At 40.8% G+C, this 24,071-nt stretch overlaps 1 protein-coding gene across 1 annotated transcript; it reads left to right on the top strand.

The window, feature by feature from the left end:
- The first annotated feature begins 1,062 nt into the window (after positions 1 to 1,062).
- Positions 1,063 to 19,728, top strand: LOC139446315 (zinc finger protein 277-like). Its single transcript, XM_071227663.1, has 13 exons — positions 1,063 to 1,081; positions 1,174 to 1,408; positions 1,986 to 2,077; positions 3,542 to 3,624; positions 7,754 to 7,845; positions 8,719 to 8,783; positions 9,252 to 9,297; positions 10,535 to 10,667; positions 13,436 to 13,527; positions 15,345 to 15,444; positions 16,523 to 16,615; positions 17,713 to 17,837; positions 19,134 to 19,728. Exons 1-13 carry the CDS (start codon positions 1,063 to 1,065, stop codon positions 19,306 to 19,308), a joined length of 1,350 nt encoding a protein of 449 aa, XP_071083764.1. The 3' UTR covers positions 19,309 to 19,728.
- Positions 19,729 to 24,071: the final 4,343 nt, after the last annotated feature.

Below are 24,071 nucleotides of genomic sequence, written 5' to 3' on the forward strand. Positions count from 1 at the left end.
TTGGGGACACGGGTGACCCAGTCGTCTAAGGCGCCGCGATCCGTTGTGCAGAAACCTTTGATTGTGTCTTCGAATTCCGGTTCGCCCCCGATTATGTTTTTAGGTGTGTTGGCACCATACCCGTGCTCGTGGGTTTCACCGAAGTGGTAATCGTCAGAGACCTCAATCACCTCGGGCTTTCCTCCTACATTAAAATAACTGCAATAATGTTAAAAACGGCGTAAAACCAACTCACTCATTCACTCATTAATTTCTTACGATATTAAAGTAGTGTATCCTAGCCAAGTTGGATATTTCCAGTACGGGTGTCGACGTTGTAATTGCTGTCACGTCTAAAACTGTGGCACTGTCTCTGCTTATTTAAAACTGCTGGATTGGAGTACGTTCCGCATTATGATAAAGATAATTTAAATAAACAGGTGAATGACCAACAAACTCGCCATGACTTCTGCAATAAACCCGAACCTACAAGATCTTTCTTGGTTTCAGGATTCGAAGACGTATGTGACGTCGTTTATATAGAGAATCTTACCCTCGTGTCTTACACTCGTTCATAAAAGTGGCAAAAATCCTCGGCAAGCCTCGGAATTTTTCCACTTTCATCAACTCGTGTTGATATATTTGATATCAAAAGACACGAGGGTGAGATTTTATTTATCATCAAACATCATTCTTCCAACTTTTTCAATTTTTAGACAGTAATTAGCAGTGACTTCAGTGTAAAAAGTACTGCTAACAGCTTCAGTAGGAGAGCCTTTAGTGATGTCATTTGATTGAGACGTCATAGTAACCAATGACGTCACAATGGTCTGCAAAGCATTGTGATGTAATTTCATTGCAGCGATATCTACAGTGTAGATGGCGCTTGATCTAATCCAAGCGATATCTCCTGTGGGAGCCAGTTTTGGATGATAAATTGAAGTTCACACAGTCAAAGACAGGTTTTCTTGAACCACCATATCGCTTGGTTTGTTTTTGTTCGGTTGAAACTGCTGAACAACTCCAATCAACATTCACGTGTAAAATACCTACCCTCCGGGTTTTAGTAATAATTGATCCAATATGGCGGCCTCCATGGAAGGTACGATCAGCTGTCAAAGACATATCGCTAATTGTACCATACAAATGTTGCTCAAGATTCTCTGACTGCTCAAATTCTTCGTATCTTTTCAGGATCCAGTGAAAAGCCTGTTCTAGAAACCCTAAATCTGTCCACATTCAGCGATGTTGATGAAGAGGATGACCCAACTGACAAATCTGCTCAACGGGAGGCAACTCTGTCATGTTCTTGTGCCCTGTGTGACGAGACTTTCAATATTGAAGACAAGAAAGACCACCTGCTTGCACATATGATCATGGCTCATAAATTTGTCGTTGCTGACGTTAACCTGATAGCAGAGTTTAAAAGGTGACATTTTGTGAGAAGAATGTTCTCGGGTGAAATATGGTCACTTGTTTGGGGGATGCACATGATGAAGGGGTTGTTTGCTAACATTAATTGTTGTGTATGTATGTATGTATGTATGTATGTATGTATGTACGTACGTACGAAATGTTAATAGGGATATGTACCTACGTATGGTTCACTATAGATGAGGTAATTAAAGGTGAAATGGGTTTAATGTCGTTGTCACTGACTATTTCTTTATAAGCCAAAAAAAATATATGCAGATATGCACTTTGATGACATCTTAAATAAAACAATGTCTGATCCTGAGAACATGTATTTGAAACAGAAATAGGAGACTAGCTGTTATTATTGTCATGATTTTATTGATATCATTAATGATCAATGATGTTAATGAAGCAGAAACTATACCTCCATTTTAAGTCTATCAAATAGTAAAGATCATTAACTCTGTTTTGAACAGTAAGTCATGTTGATGTCCATTTAAATTCAAACCACTTGATATTCAGAAATGTGTTTGCTTACTCATTTTGAAATATGTGCAGCTCTAAAGTAACTTTTATTTCATTATTTCTAGATATATATTGTATTGGAAGAAGAGGTTTAAAGAGGAGCCTTTGAAAAATTTCTGCACAACTATCATCACAAACACAGGAGCGACAGACAAAGGTATGGCTAGTTGACGTCACCTGTCAATTCTGACATCTTTTAGCATTGCATCCAATGCAATAATCATAATCATGTAGACACAAGTATTTAATTTTTTTCTTTTCATCAATCCAGTTGTCAGTGAAACAGTTGCCATATTTGCAAAACTAGGCTATTATTAAGCATAAAAGTAGCCTTAATTGGGGTAAGTTTTACCCCCAATATCATCTTCAAGGAATGCCTAGATCAGTCCCTGGATGCATACCAATGTCAACCCATGAAGATCCGGGGTAGAATAGATCTTCAGCAACTCATGCTTGCTATAAAAGGCAACTATGCTTGTCGTAAGAGGCGACTAACGGGATCGGGTGGTCAGGTTTGCTGACTTGGTTGATGCATGTCATCAATCCCAATTGCGTGGATTGATGCTCATGATGTCACTCACTGGATTGTCTGGTCCAGACTTGATTATTTACAGGCGTCATCATAAAGCTTGAATATTACTGAGTGTGGCGTACCTTACTGTACATAATCACAGAGTCTATATACAGTTATCTCCCCTTGACAAGCTGAGGGATGAGCAGTTATAAGCATCCATGAGGTATTCTGAAATGTGAAGATTTGCTGGATGACCTCCTCCTAGCTGATCACTTGCAGCATCAGACAGTGTTTGATGTTTTGTAATGACTCGGAGTGATTACTTCTAATATTCTCTACAAAGGATAAAGTTCATAGAATGCACTTGGCAATGGGGTTTGCCTTTTTCACTTTTGAATTTTCACATGGGTACCATTTGCAAAATCCTTTCTTAGTGTCCCAATCTGTGATATACCGTAGGTCTGGACAAAAAGGCTACAAGCAATGTAACATCACCTACCAACCCATTCACCCCCCACCCACAACGCCTTCACTCATCCACACACCCATCCTCTCACAAAGTCCCCCATACACACTCACTCACTAAAAGTAAAATGTTTATTCTGTGATGGCTCTATGATTGTCCTGTGATAATTCTGATTGTTTTGTAATTATTCTGTGAATGTTATGTAATTGTTTTATGATTGTTCTGATTATTCTGATTGTTTTGTGATATTCTGTGGTTGTTTTGTGATCATTCTGTGATTGCTCTGTAATTATGCTATGATTTCCCAGTGATTATTCTGTGATTGTTCTGTGAATGTTATGGGATTGTTCTGTGATTGTTCTGATTATTCTCTGATTGTTATGTGATTATTTCTGATTGTTCTGTGATCATTCTGTGATTGTCCAGTGATTATTCTGTGATTGTCCTGTGATTGTTCTGTAATTATTATGTGATTGCCCAGTGATTATTCTGTGATTGTTCTGTGAATGTTATGTGATTGTTCTGATTATTCTCTGATTGTTATGTGATTATTTCTGATCGTTCTTTGATCATTCTGTGATCATTCTGTGATTGTCCAGTGATTATTCTGTGATTGTTCTGTGATTGTTCTGATGTTGCAGCCCCCCGGGAGGAGTTCCTCATGCTGAGTGATGTCCTACCTGAAGACAAGCAGCTGCGGGAGTTCCTGCAGAAGAACAAGCTGGTACTAGATTTATGTCCTCATGGTCGTGGTCGTTAGCATGGTGAACAAACACCTCCACCTCAATGTAAAAGGTTATGTGAGGATGTTGTTAAAATCTGATACATACAACATATTCTGCATCGGTCAATGTATTGTATGCTGAGTATTCCTTGACACATCACTGATTATCAAGGTGTATATATCTCCTATAGAACTGTGTAACTACATGTTGTTGTTGTGGTAGGAGGAGATTGTGACTGAACTGTGTGACTAAATGTTGTTGTTGTCGTGGCAGGAGGAGATTGTGTTTGAACTGTGTGACTAAATGTTGTTGTTGATGTTGTTGTGGCAGGAGGAGATTGTGACTGAACTATGTGACTTAACATGCTTAATGTTGTTGTTGTTGTCGTGGCAGGAAGAGATTGTGACTGAACTGTGTGACTAAATGTTGTTGTTGTTGTCCTGGCAGGAGGAGATTGTGACTGAACTGTGTGACTAAATGTTGTTGTTGTTGCTATGGCAGGAGGAGATTGTGACTGAACTGTGTGACTAAATGTTGTTGTTGTTGTCCTGGCAGGAGGAGATTGTGACTGAACTGTGTGACTAAATGTTGTTGTTGTTGCTATGGCAGGAGGAGATTGTGACTGAACTGTGTGACTAAATGTTGTTGTTGTTGTCCTGGCAGGAGGAGATTGTGACTGAACTGTGTGACTAAATGTTGTTGTTGTTGTCCTGGCAGGAGGAGATTGTGACTGAACTGTGTGACTAAACATGCTTAATGTTGTTGTTGTTGTTTTGGCAGGAGGACATTGTGACTGAACTGTGTGACTAAATGTTGTTGCTGTGGCAGGAGGAGATTGTGACTGAACTGTGTGACTAAATGTTGTTGTTGATGTCCTGGCAGGAGGAGATTGTGACTGAACTGTGTGACTAAATGTTGTTGTTGTTGTTGTGGCAGGAAGAGATTGTGACTGAACTGTGTGACTAAATGTTGTTGATTTTGTTGTGACAGGAGGAGATTGTGACTGAACTGTGTGACTAAATGTTGTTGTTGTTGTCGTGGCAGGAAGAGATTGTGACTGAACTGTGTGACTAAATGTTGTTGTTGTTATCTTGGCAGGAGGAGATTGTGACTGAACTGTGTGACTAAATGTTGTTGTTGCTATGGCAGGAGGAGATTGTGACTGAACTGTGTGACTAAACACGCTTAATGTTGTTGTTGTCGTGGCAGGAGGAGATTGTGTTTGAACTGTGTGACAATATGTTGTTGTTGTCGTGGCAGGAGGAGATTGTGACTGAACTGTGTGACTAAATGTTGTTGTTGCTGTGGCAGGAGGAGATTGTGTCTGAACTGTGTGACTAAACATGCTTAATGTTGTTGTTGTTGTTGTGGCAGGAGGAGATTGTGACTGAACTGTGTGACTAATTGTTGTTGTTGCTATGGCAGGAGGAGATTGTGACTGAACTGTGTGACAAAACACGCTTAATGTTGTTGTTGTTGTCGTGGCAGGAGGAGATTGTGTTTGAACTGTGTGACTAAATGTTGTTGTTGCTATGGTAGGAGGAGATTGTGACTGAACTGTGTGACTAAATGTTGTTGTTGCTGTGGCAGGAGGAGATTGTGTCTGAACTGTGTGACTAAACATGCTTAATGTTGTTGTTGTTGTCGTGGCAGGAGGAGATTGTGACTGAACTGTGTGACTAAATGTTGTTGTTGTTGTGGCAGGAGGAGATTGTGACTGAACTGTGTGACTAATTGTTGTTGTTGCTATGGCAGGAGGAGATTGTGACTGAACTGTGTGACTAAACACGCTTAATGTTGTTGTTGTTGTCGTGGCAGGAGGAGATTGTGTTTGAACTGTGTGACTAAATGTTGTTGTTGCTGTGGCAGGAGGAGATTGTGACTGAACTGTGTGACTAAACACGCTTAATGTTGTTGTTGTCGTGGCAGGAGGAGATTGTGTTTGAACTATGTGACTAAATGTTGTTGTTGCTATGGCAGGAGGAGATTGTGACTGAACTGTGTGACTAAACACGCTTAATGTTGTTGTTGTTGTTGTGGCAGGAGGAGATTGTGTTTGAACTGTGTGACAATATGTTGTTGTTGTCGTGGCAGGAGGAGATTGTGTCTGAACTGTGTGTCTAAATGTTGTTGTTGTTGTGGCAGGAGGAGATTGTGACTGAACTGTGTGACTAAATGTTGTTGTTGTTGTGACAGGAGGAGATTGTGACTGAATTGTGTGACTAAATGTTGTTGTTGTTGTGACAGGAGGAGATTGTGACTGAACTGTGTGACTAAATGTTGTTGTTGCTATGGCAGGAGGAGATTGTGACTGAACTGTGTGACTAAATGTTGTTGTCGTGGCAGGAGGAGATTGTGACTGAACTGTGTGACTAAATGTTTTTGTTGATGTTGTCGTGGCAGGAGGAGATTGTGACTGAACTATGTGACTAAACATGCTTAATGTTGTTGTTGTTGTCGTGGCAGGAGGAGATTGTGACTGAACTGTGTGACTAAACATGCTTAATGTTGTTCTTGTTGCTGTGGCAGGAGGAGATTGTGACTGAACTGTGTGACTAAATGTTGTTGTTGTGGCAGGAGGAGATTGTGTCTGAACTGTGTGACTAATTGTTGTTGTTGCTATGGCAGGAGGAGATTGTGACTGAACTGTGTGACTAAATGTTGTTGTTGTTGTTGTGGCAGGAGGAGATTGTGACTGAACTGTGTGACTAAATGTTGTTGTTGTTGTTGTGGCAGGAGGAGATTGTGACTGAACTGTGTGACTAATTGTTGTTGTTGCTATGGCAGGAAGAGATTGTGACTGAACTGTGTGACTAAATGTTGTTGTTGTTGTTGTGGCAGGAGGAGATTGTGACTGAACTGTGTGACTAATTGTTGTTGTTGCTATGGCAGGAGGAGATTGTGACTGAACTGTGTGACAAAACACGCTTAATGTTGTTGTTGTTGTTGTGGCAGGAGGAGATTGTGTTTGAACTGTGTGACAATATGTTGTTGTTGTCGTGGCAGGAGGAGATTGTGTCTGAACTGTGTGACTAAATGTTGTTGTTGCTGTGGCAGGAGGAGATTGTGTCTGAACTGTGTGACTAAACATGCTTAATGTTGTTGTTTTTGTCGTGGCAGGAGGAGATTGTGACTGAACTGTGTGACTAAATGTTGTTGTTTTTGTTGTGGCAGGAGGAGATTGTGACTGAACTGTGTGACTAAATGTTGTTGTTGTTGTGGCAGGAGGAGATTGTGACTGAATTGTGTGACTAAATGTTGTTGTTGTTGTGACAGGAGGAGATTGTGACTGAACTGTGTGACTAAATGTTGTTGTTGCTATGGCAGGAGGAGATTGTGACTGAACTGTGTGACTAAATGTTTTTGTTGATGTTGTTGTGGCAGGAGGAGATTGTGACTGAACTGTGTGACTAAATGTTGTTGTTGTTGTGGCAGGAGGAGATTGTGACTGAATTGTGTGACTAAATGTTGTTGTTGTTGTGACAGGAGGAGATTGTGACTGAACTGTGTGACTAAATGTTGTTGTTGCTATGGCAGGAGGAGATTGTGACTGAACTGTGTGACTAAATGTTTTTGTTGATGTTGTTGTGGCAGGAGGAGATTGTGACTGAACTATGTGACTAAACATGCTTAATGTTGTTGTTGTTGTCGTGGCAGGAGGAGATTGTGACTGAACTGTGTGACTAAACATGCTTAATGTTGTTCTTGTTGCTGTGGCAGGAGGAGATTGTGACTGAACTGTGTGACTAAATGTTGTTGTTGTGGCAGGTGGAGATTGTGACTGAACTGTGTGACTAAATGTTGTTGCTGTGGCAGGAGGAGATTGTGACTGAACTGTGTGACTAAATGTTGTTGTTGTGGCAGGAGGAGATTGTGACTGAACTGTGTGACTAAATGTTGTTTTTGTTGCTGTGGCAGGAAGAGATTGTGACTGAACTATGTGACTAAATGTTGTTGTTGTTGTCGTGGCAGGAGGAGATTGTGACTGAACTGTGTGACTAAATGTTGTTGTTGCTATGGCAGGAGGAGATTGTGACTGAACTATGTGACTAAATGTTGTTGTTGTTGTCGTGGCAGGAGGAGATTGTGACTGAACTGTGTGACTAAATGTTGTTGTTGTCGTGGCAGGAGGAGATTCTGAAGGTGCAGCAGAGGGAGAGAGAGGACACTCACTTCTCACGCAGCTGCCTCTTCTGCTCCCAGCACTTCCAGGGAAACAGGTGAGGTCATCTGCAGGTCACTTCCTTTACATATTATCTCCCTTTATATGAATTGTTTAAATACCCTGAACTGAGGAAACCCAGATGGTTCAGCTGAAATAGTTATCAACCATTATCATCCATACTTTTTTCATGCCCTGATATTAAAAATGAAAGCTCTAGATGTTGCCATGTTGAGTTTTGAGGAAACTGTGATGTCACAATTGGTGTCGTGTTAAGGAATGAGGATGGGTATATCTAGGATGGTGACTCCATGGCATCTACTGGCAATCCAAACAATTTAGGGGAACCGAAAAAAAATTCAGACCATGCCCAGTAACAGACTGCTGTTTCCTGATTGGCTGACAATAGAATGGGCGTGGCTTGTGTGTTGTGTTTGCACTGAACTATGTCACTGATTACGTATTGTTCCCTACATTTTTGTTGTTGTTAAGGATTAAAGAAGCAGTCAGTGTATTTATTAATAAGAATTGACTTTAATATGTTTTTTCATTTATGGTGTTGTAAATATATGAATCATAGTGCACCCTTTGTAAATCTGCTACTGGTGTGAACACTTTGTGTAAATCCGCTACTGGTGTGAACACTTTGTGCAAATCCATTACTGGTGTGAACACCTTGTGTAAATTGCTACTGGTGTGAACACTTTGTGCAAATCCGCTACTGATGTGAGCACTCTGTGTAAATCCACTGGAGGTGTGAACACTTTGTGTAAATCGCTACTGGTATGAACACTTTGTGCAAATCTGCTACTGGTGTGAACACTTTGTGTAAATCTGCTACTGATGTGAACACTTTGTGTAAATTCACTGCTGGTATGAACACTTTGTGCAAATTGCTACTGGTGTCAATTCTATGTTACATTTGTTCCAGGGCAGAGTTGTTCAACCACATGGTACAAGACCACGCATTTAATGTCGGCCAACCAGATAACCTGGGTGAGGAATAATGGCAAACATTTCCATACATCATCTCTTTAGTGTCCAGGTGATGTTGTCTCATAATCAGCCTGTTCTAGAAAAGTAATAATTTATTCAGGACTAGAAAAGTAATATACTGCCACTTAATTACCTAAGGGATACTGAAGTCATTTGGGGCTTGTGAATTTAGTTCAGGGCTAATAAATGTATTAAATATTAAAGAATGTTACTTAAATGGATGCATTGCTGTTAAAGTATTTCACTCCTATCCAAAGAAATTTAGTCAAACAAAATTAATTCAGGACAACAAAAAGTCTTTCATGACTACAAAAGTATTGCTGTAAAAGTATTTGTTCACCAGTCTATCTTTTTGTATAGATATGGTAATAATGATATTTGTAGTGATATCAAATAGACATGATAGAACTCGGATGAATTTGATTCAAGCAATCCTGTTCTTTTCAGATTATGCTTATTTTCTTTCAGTGTTCACAGATGAATTTTTAGATATCCTTCAAGGGAAACTGCAGAAGTGAGTTCCATGTGTGCTCCAGTTGTTGTGGGGCAGTGTGGTAGCATAGTGGTGAAAGTGTTCGCTGTCCATGCCAAAGACCTGGGTTCTATTCCCCACATGGGTACACTGTATGAAAACTGTTTCTGATGTTCCCCTGCCATGATAATGCTGGAATAGTGCTAAAAACTTGCTCACTCACCCCAGTTGCTGTTTGCGTGAATGCTTGAAGTGGTGATGCTAGTTTGATTCTATGATTTCCCCGATTATCATCCTTGGTTTTAAAAAGGTTTGCAACTAACTGAATACCTGGTCTTATATCTGAAAGTATATAGGTCCAATTTCAATCAATTTTATTCAAATTTTAGATAAGACTGGAGTGTCAAGACGAGTTAGATAAAGACTAGAACAAAATTTCAGTCTTAAACATTGTCTTGTACAGTGTACAGTGTACAGTGTACAGTGTAGATATAAGTCATTCCACTGCTGTTTTAAATGTTAAATGGGTGAAACTAAACAGGATTAAAATGTGAATTGATACAGTCAAATGTGTATTGTATCATGTGAGAATATTATCGATACACTGATGTATTGGTGAGTTGTGAAATACCTAGTCATCACAGTGCTAGACATCTACAACCTGGGCTTTTTTCCCGTGTAACACGCACGCATGTTGATGTGTGTTATGGGGGGGAGGGGAAGTTGGTGTGGAAGTCTGACATATCCAGACTCAAATATTGACAGCCCGCCCTCATATAGCTGGAATATTGCTGAGTGTGGCATTAAACAAACCGACTAACATGAATAAATAAAGATGTACAACTTTATGGATAACAACACCTTGTTTATTGCAAAAAGCAATGTTTCGATATTGAGTAAACTACGGTTATAACGAACACGCTTATAACGAACTGACGGATATAACGAACTTACTTTTTAGTCCCGACTATTTGCTGTAGTTATGCTGTATATATGCTTATAACGAACTACGGTTATAACGAACAAAAAATAGCAGTCCCTTTGAGTTCGTTATAACCGTAGTTTACTGTAGATTCTTACAATGTTTTCAAGCTGGAGTGCAGCTGATATCGGTGTAAGAATCTACGGTGAAACGTCGCTATATGCAATAAACCTAAAGTTTTTATCCATAAAGTTGTACATTTTTCTTATCTACGGGCCAACTTCTAGTATGCCAATCAAAAAAAAGTCATAATAATATTCAGTTATATTTTTGGTAAATTTTAATATTGTCTTTCAGGTTCCTGTGTCTCTACTGTGAGAAGACCTTCAGAGACAGACCCACGCTGAAGGAACACATGAGGAAAAAACAACATCGGAAAATAAACCCAAAGAACAAGAAATATGACAAGTTTTACATCATCAATTATCAGGTACAACTGCACTTAGCGTTGGGATCACAATGTCACATTTATACACTTGTGACATCATGTAACATCTCTACAATATGATAGAGGTCTAAACCCAGATTTACATTCATTAGTTGTTTTATATGTTTAGCTTTGTTCATGTACGCACTAACCCTAAGCATGAGAAAAGTCAGGAATGTGGAAAAAAAATTAAATTCCATTTAAAGCTTTTCTTATCAACAGGGCTCAATTTTACTATATTTAGCTACATGTATATATTACAGGCACCAGTGTTACATATTATTGAAAAATACAACCTAATACATGCACCAAAAGCATATAACAACATTTCAAAATAGGCTACCGGTAACCATGCTAACTCTTACTTGTCCTCACATCATTGATCTTTTATTACGTTTAACAGCAGCATGTCATTAATTTATGTGACACTGGCAGCAGACCAGCCTTTGTTTCAGCTTTGATAAATTTATGGGACCAGGGTGCTGGTTTTGTTTGGTGCAACTAGGTTTCCATGTCATATGCACCTGGTGCAAGTTAAATCAAGTTCGTTCCACTTGGGATCTTGTCATCCTCTGCCATCTGTCCCCTGCACAGCATGAACCACTTGCTGAGAAGGACTTTGAGCAGATCACCTTTAAGACTGTATTTCCCCTGGACCTCACCACAGCTGCTAGAGTGAGTGAGGTTCATGCTCTTGATGTTAACATGGTCCAGTTTGAGAGAATACAGGTCTTATGGGAAGGTCTTTCTGGCCTTCGCTGTGACTTCATCGCGAAGAATCAGCTGCCGGAACAGCCAGACCAATTGTTTAACATTCCGTCATTTGCATCCATCTTGAGCCCAGATGACCCTAAGGATATCTTCTTATGCCTGGTTAGAGTGCTCCATATCTGCCTTGAGGCTGCGCAGCCACTTTGGCGCACCCACAGAAGACTCTTAATCCCCATTTCCACGGCTGCCTCCCCCGAAGTCTCCCGTCCTGCAGTCTTCTTTGGGCTTCGTTCACCATCCTGCAGGCCTACACTGTTGCTGGATAGCCTCCTCCTATGATGTCCAATCCACATGAGGCTAGAGCCAACTCCTCTACCATGACCTTACATAGCAATTGCACCCTGTCTGCTATCAAGTAGGGCTGTTTTTGAAAGTCCTATACTGTCTTCGCTTCCCACTCTCTACGTGACATGCCTGTCAACAACGTTCAGGGCCTCTACCAGTTTGGTGCCTTAGTCCTGGCCCAACAATTGACGACTGCACACCCTCGCGCAGATAGACGATACTGGTACTCATGCCTGCTATCCAGTACTCCATATGCTGTATGTATAGAATAAATATTGGAATTGTGTGTATTTATTGTCTTTAAAAGTCAGGTTCCCAGACTGAGTATCCAGTGGAGGGTGAACATCCTCGTCTGCAGAGACTCCGGGCTTCAACATCGAAGTCGCCGCAAGGCATGGCTGTCTTGGCGGTGTCCCGATCCCTTACCCTCTCACCTCTGCTTTAGGCATGTGATGTCTTGGTATTGGTTCGATGATCCTCTTGTGGATGTTGCTGATCGTTTCTCTTCTCAACTAAGCATGCTTCTATCCATTGGGCGTTGATGATAGCTTTGACAAAGTGTTATAAGAGATGCCGAGCTGGCTCACCATATTGTCCATCGGAGATAGTGTTGTAGTCTGTCTTGTAGAACCGATTGCCTGGAAACCCCTTTCCGATTAGTTATCAGTCATTTTCTGAATCGGTTCCCATTCAAGCTAAGTGAAAACACGTAACACATGTTCTACCTGATTTACGTCTGATTAAGGTAAAGGGGTCACATCGCCTGCTATGGTTGGTTTACCCACTAATGAGTTCGTGTCTTACAACACTAGGCAGTGTTATTGGTTCTTATATTTCTATCACTGTTTAACACCATCTTCCTCGTGTATGTCTCATGGTACTCAACAATGCTCAATGCAGGCTAGGGTATACGCACCTCACCGTCCAATCATGGGATAAAATGCATAGTGTGATATAGGATAAGTTTAACAAATTTGAATTTTTTTACAAAATTGTATAATTATATACTTGTCCTATCTCACATGGTATATGCCCACCCAACCATCACAGCATCACAGCTCCTCTTGCTTGTTAGCTCTAAGAAAGGGGGCACGGGTGGCCCAGTCGTCTAAGGCGCCGCGATTCGCTGTGCAGGGTTGCGTCCCTTGGGAACGCCAGAAACCTATGATTGTGGGTTCGATTCCAGGTTCGCCTCAATTATGTTTCTAGGTTTGTCAGCACCATACCCGTGCTCGTGGGTTTCACCGAAGTGGTAAATGTCCTGCATTACTTCGGGCTTTCCTCCCACATTAAGCTGACATGCTGTGATATAACTGGAATACTGTTAAAAGCGGCGTTAAACCCAACTCACTCACTCACTCAATAGCTCTAAGAAAGAATTATGTTGCAGGGGTAATCAGGTGATCATATCGTGTAAGGCCACAGGTTTACGGTGCGTCACACATTTGTTGGGGTGGTGACCATGGTGATGCTGGGATGTGTTCGGGCAAAATATTTTTAGAAGCTGGAAACTTTGTTCAAGTACGTTAAAAGGATCGAAAGAAGGAAGAAATGCATAGTGTGAGATAGGATAAGCATATAAATATACAATATTTTGTAAAGTTTTCAATTTTGTTGTGGCCTAAGTTGTATGTTGGTGCCTGTGTTAGATAGCATGCCCTTTGTAGCGGTGGCCTTGACTCAAGGAAAGGTCAGTGTTAACCTTGTACATGCAGGAGATGGGTCGGAGCTGGGAGGCCATCCAGTCCGAGGAAGATGTTGCCGCAGATGACGCCGCCGAGACGGAGAGAGAGACTGACGAGGAGGAGTGAGTACAAAATTCTTTCCCCCTTTTTTCGTATAATGTTCTCAACAGGGATTAAATAAAAAATCACTTTGTGCTGTGGAAGTCATTGATCAACCCATACCAAATTATCACTAACCTTCCGCTTCATGGGAAGACTCTATCCACTAGACCACAGAGTTTGTCACCTATTAGAGACATGATGAGACTTAATCATTAGTGGTGTTGCAGTACGGCAGTACAGTATTGTATTGCGATACAAGTCCCACGATACAATACATCAATTCACTACCCCTGTATCGGGATACATATGATACATTACATTACAAGTTATATTGTTTCCTGTTGAAGTCATTAGTATCCCCCTGATCAATACAACATTATACTGTAAATCTTGAAATTAATGCATTTCCAAATTAATACGACTGCTGACCCCTAGCCAAAAATGCGACTCAAAATCAATGCGACTCCCCCCACCCCATCCCCAGTGGAATGATACATATCAATACCTTAATCCAATCAAACAGCAAATAGTACCGCTTATAAGCACTGAGTAAAACACTTCTGTTAAAACAAACAGTGTTTTCCTAAAAACAACACACAGTTTATATGTTTATTCTGCTGACTGGCATTAAGGAAATAAAATAATTGAACCAATTGAATAGTTCACTGATTGGAATGGTCAATGTCTAGTAGTTGGAATGTCTAGTTTGACACGAGTGGATAGAACTCTTGACCTCAGCAGTGATAACTCACCGGATGCCTATTGTGTAGTTCCTATTCTTTAAACTGACATTGTTATGTACTTATTACAACTGCTGCTCAATAAACCATGTTTGTGTTTATATTCAAGTTGGTATTTCCGTTATTCAAAGTGTGCAATGAGGCCGTCTTGTTGTTGATAGTCATTTTGGAGACATAAATGCGAAGTTTCATTAATGCGAACAAAGACCACTTGCATTTTTTGCATTCAATTCATGTTCGCTTTAATTTCAAGATTTACAATATCTGAATCCTGTTCCTGCCAATAGTATGTTGGTAAATGGGATCTACAAGTTCATGGAACTCTGTCAGCCGTTTGTTTGTTTGTTTGTTGTTTAACGCTGTCAGTAATGAGTCTGAGGTTTATATGTGCATTAATTAAGTTATCCTTTTCTGTAAGGAGTTGACAGAAACAGAATATTGGACTGTACGATACTTGGAGTGCTTTCAAATTTTTATTGAATTGTGTTTGTTCAAATTCTGAAGGATTTGGGGAGTCGGGGGTATTCAGGTTTTTTAATATGTATGCATATGTATACGGAACAACAAAAGTTAGACATCATGCCATTTTTGTAGAGAAATCTGAGCTCACAATTTCCTAAAAATATCCCAAACCATATTCGTGATCCCTGACAGTTTTTGATCAGTTTATTTCAAGAACTGTTTGGGTTCATGTCATTGGGGCCCATATGATTTGAAAAAAAGGTTTGAACCAATAGATCTTGTCTCTGAATTATCCACATGCACCTTGTAAAATTTACAAGAATGCACCTTGAGGACAGAATATTGTAGTCGAGTGGGACACAGATTACTTACTGTAACTCAGGGTGGTCGGGTAGCCTGGTGGTTAAAGCGTTCGCTTCTCACGCCGAAGACCCGGGTTCGATTCCCGACATGGGTACAATGTGTGAAGCCCATTTCTGGTGTCCCCCGCCGTGATATTGCTGGAATATTGCTAAAAGCGACGTAACACCATAATCACTCACTCACTAATGTTACTCTTGCAAACCACTGTGTACTGAATGGGAGCCTCCTGATGGATGCTGTGGTTGGATGAAGACAGGTTGTCTGTGTTTCAGTGAATGGTCAGGATGGCTGGAGGAGGCTGGATCGCAGGCCTTGTGTTTGTTCTGTGAGTTTTCCTCAAGCATCCCTGACAGACTGCAAGCTCACATGGTGGTAAGTGTTGTCCTACTTGGCTCAGAGTTGTCAATCCATGCTTTCATTCCATTAACCTCACTTTTCAACACAAATCCACAATCATTGACCATATATTGTTAAAATTTCAATACACATTTCAAATAGGTATATTTGAGCTGAAAAATAAGCCAGTCCTAATGAGAGGCTGATAAGATAATATTTGGCATGAAAATGTCCGGTTTTCTATAGGTTCAAGCGTTATGCTAGTTAGATTGATGACACAAGTGCAATATATCATGGTTAGACCAGGGGTCTCTAGCCAAATCTGATGTGTATAATTCTAGATCATACTCATGCTCATTAACTCCAGTGTTAATTACTTGATAATTCCTTGATAGTACTGGTTACCTTTGCTAGTGAAAGGAGGTGACTATGTTGGAAAAGGTGGTCAAAGTTTGGTGACATAATTTTGTGTGACATCTTCTGGTGACTGTGCACATTATATCAACCACTGGTTTGTCTAACCAAGGCTTGATACAGGTCAATCTGATTAAAATCAGACCTTAGTTCTTGCTACCGCTAAACAAAGATCTGAGGACATCCCATTATGGGTCACGTCAGAACGACTTTTCATCCGACCAATCAGAGGGTCGCTTACCAGATCATGAAAGTGACAGTTGGAATGTGATTTCTTATCATGCAACCCTGAAAACTTTAAAACGGGGTATTCCGACTGATAGTTACTGGCTTAACGACTAAATCTATCTAATCTAGACCATATATTAGCCATTCGAGAATGTTCTTTTGTTCAGGTTTCTAATTTTTTAGCAAGAATTTGTAAAAATATGTTTTGAAGCGTAGTCTCCAGTTTGAAATTAGTGCCGTAAAGAACGAGAAAGCTGCCTTCTGATTGGCTAATGTCAACTTCTTGTCAGTAATTCCAATTGTCGAAATGTTGGTTTGACGTGATCCGTAATGGGATGTCCTCAGATCTTTGTTTAGCGGCAGCGAGAACTAAGATCTTATTCTAATGAGCTTGGATACAGGTGGAATATTGCTGACTGACATTCAGTGAATTCACTCATTCACTGTTTTCCGTCCATCCTGTCTTACCAAGGAGCTGCATGACTTTGACCTGCATGAACTGAAGCTGAAGTTGACCCTGAACTTCTACCAGAAGGTCAAGCTCATCAACTTCATCCGAAGACAGGTATGTTCCCAGGTAGAACACATCTTCATTGACAGCGTCTTAGGCTTAAAATAATAAAACAGTTGGTTCTCAGGCAATGTTTTTTGAAAATATAGTGCGGGCGGGCGATGTCTTTTTCTTTTTTTTTAACTAGAATGTAACCAAATAAGCAATTATGTACAATGAACCAGGGAAAGGACCTTCATACATAAAAGTATTCATTGATGAATACAATACAGTAAACTACGGATAGAACAAACTCAATGGGACCACTAAGTTTAGTTCGTAATAACCGTAGTTCATTATAAGCATGTGTACAGCATCTATACAACAAATGTACGGGACTAAAATATGTTTGTTAAATCAGGCAGGTTGTTATAACCGTGTTCATTATAAACATAGTTACTGTACTAGAATACAGTATTTGACTACCATTGAAATCTAAGAATTTTTTAGTTAAAAAAATTTGGAAATATAAAACGAAACGTGCTGCAAACTTTATGATGCAGGCAGAACCTGATAACGAAGACTATTATTTTTGTAGCCTTGTTTCACTGCATTTTCTGGATTTGATTATTTACAGGTTGCTGTAATATGGAAGTCTTTGAAGGGCATTTAGTAGTTGGGTGAACATGAAAGCATGACATTTTTGTATAGATAGCAACTTCTTTTGTTCTTTGTTCAACGTTTCGGTGCAACTTTTTGCTCCTTCATCAGGTGAATGCCTAGTAAGTGCTGTGTACATACCAAGTAAGTTCTTACTTGGTATTCACCTGATGAAGGAGCAAGAAGTAGCTCTGACATGTCAAACAAAGAAAAAAAGAAGTTGCTATCCATAAAAAAGTGTCAGGTACTCTGTAATATTGCTGGAATATTGCTATGTGGAATATTGAGTGTGGAGTTTACACAACGACAATTGGCACCAATAATCTGTCATCAGAATTCTGGGCGATTCAGGACAAACTGGTCAGAACCAGAAACTGTTTACCTGAAACAAAACTGTGGGGCCAATATTAAGAAGTATTTAAAATAGGTGTTAAAGTATAATGCCTTGAAGTACTCCATTTCCTGGGACTTTGTGAAACACTGTTCCTTGTATGCATCACGATCTGTTTCAGATCCACCAGTCCATCTGTTACGGCTGTCAGGGAACGTGGGACTCCAGGCACCACCTCCTGGAACACATGCACTCCATGAGACACATCAACAGCATCCCCGACATCCGGGTGTGGGATCAGCCTCAGTAGGTTCTCCATCTCCTCGTGGGGATTCTGGGTTAGAATTGGTTCCCAACATATGCTGGTCATAAGAGGTTATTTAGCGGATCAGGTGGTCAAGCTTGGTGACTTGGTTGATTGCATGTCATCATTTTACACATTATCAACCACTGCATTAACGAGCTCAGACTTGATTATTTACAGGCTGCCGTAATATTGCTTAAATATTGCTAGGTGAGGTCTTAAACAACAAACACACACACAGATTCTCCATCTGTACATGGCTCCATTATCACTAGTCTGTGGTCAATCTCTTATGAAAATATAATCTTCTGGCCAAATAAAAAACACATGCCCTGTGTGAAGCAATATCATGTCCTTCTGAATTTATTAAAATTATAGACAACAAATGGTGCAGATTTCAAAAGATGTTGACATAATGTTTTAGTGGATAATTGACAATTGCGTGAATAATTGATGTTATTTTTTAATCTCCAAATTTTGTGGATAAATTTGTTCAAGTAGTCTTCAGGTCGGTGCATCATATCTAGTAAGTGCTGGAACCATCTGGGCCAGAAGGAAAATATAAGTTGTATCCATGATAAAACATTTCTTGCATTTATCTATATAGCCATGTAGCTGCCCAGCCCTGTGTGTTTAGTCTTTGCCAATACTGAGCCAGACTAGTGTAGACTTCACAGTAGTTGTTGAGGTTGTTGTCTTCAGGTTATGTGAGTAATGCCTCTCCTGACCTAGAGAGACTTCATACTCAAATGTTTAATGTATGAAAGGCCATAGACTCCTGACCTAGTGAGACTTCAAACTCAAATGTTTAATGTATGAAAGGCCATAGACTCCTGACTTAGTGAGACTTCAAACTCAAATGTTTAATGTATGAAAGACTCAAATACTCCTGACCTAGAGAGACTTCAAACTCAAATGTTTAATGTATGAAAGGCCATAGACTCCTGACTTTGTGAAACTTCAAACTCAAATGTTTAATGTATGAAAGGCCATAGACTTCTGACCTAGGGAGACTTCAAACTCAAATGTTTAATGTATGAAAGACTCAAATACTTGAAATGCATACTATAAGGCGACGCATCATTTTACATATAGATTCACATTATATTTTAGTACATTTCTGCTGTTGACATGTTTGGCGGTTATGGAGGTGCATGTGTCAACATATTGAAGTCAATTCTAGAAATATGTCCACACAATTAGTCTCTTAGTGAGTGTGACCTAATGTTTTTAGGTTTATGAAACATAAACGAATCAAATGCCATGCAATTTATCTATTCTGATTTGACTCTTTCCAGGTACTACTTCCCTACCTATGAGAATGACAACCTGCTGTGTCAACTTGATGATGACGATAGTGATGACAGATCCTGCAGCACTGATGACGGTGCACCGGTCATTGCTGAAGATATCCCGGTGAAGGACACGATACTGACCGATGAACATCTCCGACAAGAAATAATGTGGTCGTGACCCGTCTCCTTTAAAAAAATACTGTGGTGGTGACCAGTCTCTAACAAGAAATACTGTGTTCGTGACCAATCTCTGAAAGAAATACTGTGGTCGTGACCAATCTCTGACAAGAAATGCTGTGGTCGTGACCAGTCTCTGACAAGAAATGCTGTGGTCGTGACCAGTCTCTGACAAGAAATACTGTGGTCGTGACCAATCTCTGACAAGAAATGCTGTGGTCGTGACCAGTCTCTGACAAGAAATACTGTGGTCGTGACCAATCTCTGACAAGAAATGCTGTGGTCGTGACCAATTTTGACAAGAAATGCTGTGGTCGTGACCAGTCTCCAGCAGTTCTGCATGTACATACATTGTCCATAGATAATTTATTTGCTTTGTAAATATACAGACAGGGGAACCTGCATGTTACAACTTGTCATCTGTCCAAATTAAACAAAACGAAAACAAAACAAACTTGTCGTATTTCTCATTTAACTTGCGATAATGTGTTACATCAGTCAGAATGCAAATAACTTTTCACATTTCAATATATGTCTCCTATATAGTGTTGTATATCAGTTTAATAGTTGTAAATGCTCTTTAAGATTAGATACACTATCACTATTTCACATATCAACACACCTGAAATCCCAACGTTGTATGTGCACAGGTTCTCAGTTCCACACACCTCCATCTTGTGAATAGAATTTGTCTGCCAAGGGAACGGAAGGTTGGTGGTTCAATCCCCTGGTGGCTGGTAGCCACTCAACTGTGTCTGAGTTGGGTATTCATGTTTAACTGCAGTTTCTCACTGTTCTGGCGCTTTAAATCAGGCATTAGCAAGCAAACACATATACTCACGCATGCATGTCACGATATAAGTGCAATAACCTTAAACCTACATTAAGCATTTCTCCTTGCCTTGGCTCCATACATTATCATTCCCTGTTGAGTTCCAAAACAAAAGATCCCATTTCCCTTCCAATAAAAGTCATTTATTTTCACAAGAAGAGACAGTTACAGAACAGCATGTTTTAAGGGAAACATGTACTGTTGGGTGTTGAAGGTACTAATAAATGACAAACATGGCAAAAACCGTCAGTTCATTGAGTGACAACAAATGGACCATGTCCAGATTAAGCATTTTCAGGACCTCAGGGTGGGGTGGTCCAAAACCTCTATTTTATCTGCATTACTGGATCATCATCGAACATTGGACATTGATTGAAGTTGGCATGGCAGCAAGACCAGAGGTGAGAGATCTACAAGTTAACCACACTACCACCTCCTTGGATGATTGGGTAAAGCAGTCATCTTGACCTCTACGACTGAACGATGACTTCAATTTTACAGCATCCAACCAACTGGTTATGGTTAGATCACCGTGAAGCTTAGAGTTATCTGAATCATTCTCTTGTGGCTAGGTCTGACGGTCTTCCAAGTCTAGTTAATCTATGTCTGACCGCTTCCGTGGTCTAGTGGTAGAACGTCCGCCCGGAGAGCGGAAGGTCCGGGGTTCGATCCCCGGCCGCGTCACACCAAAAGACGTTAAAAGATGGTACTTGTTGTCTGGCGCTCGGCATTAAGGGGCTAAAACAAGGACTTGTCGCTCGGAGTCAGTATACTGTGTCAGTGGGGTATTCATGTTAAACTGCGGCATGGTATCTCAGTGACTAGTACAAGCAGCCACACAAACACACACACGTACATGCACGTCGCTATATAAGTGCAATAAGCTTGGACGCGACGTTAAACCCCATTTCACCTCACCACCTAATCTACATCTACCACAACCATGCTTCATTTAGCTATGGAAGTTCCATAAACTTCAATCTCACTAATCTATTTAGGAACCTGTCGGAGAGAGTTTCCTGACCACTCGCCACTGATTGCTGTCACAAAGCAACAAGACGAAGCTCTGGTAACACAATCGCACTGTCATGGTCACTGCATACATTTTCCGCGAATGTGTGGTGTTACAACTGGGTATCATTCCTTGGTTTTTCTTGAATGTGTGACCACTATGTGATCCCTTTCGCAACCCTCACTGTTTTCATGGGTGTTTATGCAGTTTTATCTTCATTTCTTTATTGACCACTGACCATATGGTTTGGTAAAAACATAAATTTATATGAAGGTAAGACTTCCGCCCGTATATCCCACTAAAATAATGTATATATATATAGTTGGAGGAAACATGCTATATGTAAATATATGTAACTTTTGAAGCTGGGATACGGGTAGAAGCCTATTCCTTTGTTCATGTCTTTATTATCAACAGGGAAAGCACACTGGGATACAATGAAAACATATGAAACGTGAAGTGTTGAAGCAGTTTGATGACCCAAGCCATGGTGCTCATTGAATTCACAGGTCACAAGCAGTTTAAATCGCCTTTTGGAACGGGACCAGATGCTTTTGTCACAAACAACCTTTCGTAGGCAAAATGCTGAAAGAACTTTGGCACATGGTTGCAATGTAGACACTGCATAACAACGTACCGAATGGACGGACACTCGTACAACACATACAAACAGGCGGCATGTTGTGATAACAGTTTTCAGGATTACTGTCACATTTGATAGTGTAAATTGGGTATTCGAAGGACTATTGGGTATATGGGCAGGTGTCAAGGGCAAGTGAAGATGGCGTCATGGACAAGTGGATTTGGTGCAGATGGACAGGTGTAGATGGCATCATGGACAAGTGTAGAAGGCATCATGGACAAATGTACATGGCATCATGGACAAGTGAAGGTGGTGTAGATGGACTAGTGTAGATGGCATCAGGGATAAGTGTAGATGGCGTCATGGACAAGTGTAGATGGCGTCATGGACAAGTGTAGATGGTGTCATGGACAAGTGTAGATGGCATCATGGACTAGTGTACATGGTGTCAGGGACAAGTGTAGATGGCGTCATGGACAAGTGTAGATGGTGTCACGGACAAGTGTAGATGGCATCATGGACAAGTGTAGATGGTGTCATGGACAAGTGTAGATGGCATCATGGACTAGAGTACATGGTGTCATGGATAAGTGTAGATGGCATCATGGACAAGTGTAGATGGCATCATGGACAAGTGTAGATGGCGTCATGGACAAGTGTAGAAGGCATTATGGATAAGTGTAGAAGGCATCATGGACAAGTGTAGATGGCATCATGGACTAGTGTACATGGTGTCAGGGATAAGTGTAGATGGCATCAGGGATAAGTGTAGATGGCATCATGGACAAGTGTAGATGGCATCATGGACTAGTGTAGATGGCATCATGGACAAGTGTAGATGGCATCATGGACTAGTGTACATGGTGTCAGGGATAAGTGTAGATGGCATCATGGACAAGTGTAGATGGCATCATGGACAAGTGTAGATGGCATCATGGACAAGTGTAGATGGCGTCATGGACAAGTGTAGATGGTGTCATGGACAAGTGTAGGTGGCATCATGGACTAGTATAGATGGCGTCATGGACAAGTGTAGATGGTGTCATGGACAAGTGTAGATGGCATCATGGACTAGTGTAGATGGCATCAGGGATAAGTGTAGATGGCATCATGGACTAGGGTAGATGGCGTCATGGACAAGTGTAGATGGTGTCACGGACAAGTGTAGATGGCATCATGGACTAGTGTAGAAGGCATCAGGGACAAGTGTAGATGGCGTCATGGACAAGTGTAGAAGGCATCAGGGACAAGTGTAGATGGCGTCATGGACAAGTGTAGAAGGCATCACGGACAAGTGTAGATGGCATCATGGACAAGTGTAGAAGGCATCAGGGACAAGTGTAGATGGCATCATGGACAAGTGTAGAAGGCATCAGGGATAAGGGTAGATGGCATCATGGACAAGTGTAGAAGGCATCATGGACTAGTATAGATGGCGTCATGGACAAGTGTAGAAGGCATCAGGGATAAGGGTAGATGGCGTCATGGACAAGTGTAGATGGCATCATGGACTAGTGTAGATGGCGTCATGGACAAGTGTAGATGGCATCATGGACTAGTGTAGATGGCATCATGGACAAGTGTAGAAGGCATCAGGGATAAGGGTAGATAGCGTCATGGACAAGTGTAGATGGCGTCATGGACTAGTGTAGATGGCATCATGGACTAGTGTAGATGGTGTCATGGGCAAGTATAGATGGCGTCATGGACAAGTGTAGATGGCATCATGGACTAGTGTAGATGGCATCATGGACTAGGGTAGATGGCATCATGGACTAGTGTAGATGGCATCATGGACTAGTGTAGATGGTGTCATGGGCAAGTATAGATGGCGTCATGGACAAGTGTAGATGGCATCATGGACTAGTGTAGATGGCATCATGGACTAGTGTAGATGGCATCATGGACTAGTGTAGATGGCATCATGGACTAGGGTAGATGGCATTATGGACAAGTGTAGGTGGCATCATGGACTAGTATAGATGGCATCAGGGATAAGTGTAGATGGCGTCACGGACAAGTGTAGATGGTGTCATGGACTAGTGTAGATGGCATCATGGACTAGTGTAGATGGTGTCATGGACAAGTATAGATGGCGTCATGGACAAGTGTAGATGGCATCATGGACTAGTGTAGATGGCATCATGGACTAGTGTAGATGGCATCATGGACTAGTGTAGATGGCATTATGGACAAGTGTAGGTGGCATCATGGACTAGGGTAGATGGCATTATGGACAAGTTTAGGTGGCATCATGGACTAGTATAGATGGCATCATTGACAAGTGAAGGTGGTGTAGATGGACAAGTGTAGATGATATCATTGACAAGTGAATGT

The sequence above is a fragment of the Haliotis cracherodii genome, unplaced genomic scaffold (assembly GCF_022045235.1).
Source record: "Haliotis cracherodii isolate W230 unplaced genomic scaffold, xgHalCrac1.p SCAF_6, whole genome shotgun sequence".
NCBI lineage: Eukaryota > Metazoa > Mollusca > Gastropoda > Lepetellida > Haliotidae > Haliotis > Haliotis cracherodii.

Coding starts and splice junctions, on each gene's coding strand:
- LOC139446315 (XM_071227663.1), top strand. Junction 16,616..17,712: donor TCAACTTCATCCGAAGACAG/GTATGTTCCCAG, acceptor GATCTGTTTCAG/ATCCACCAGTCCATCTGTTA. Junction 17,838..19,133: donor CGGGTGTGGGATCAGCCTCA/GTAGGTTCTCCA, acceptor GACTCTTTCCAG/GTACTACTTCCCTACCTATG.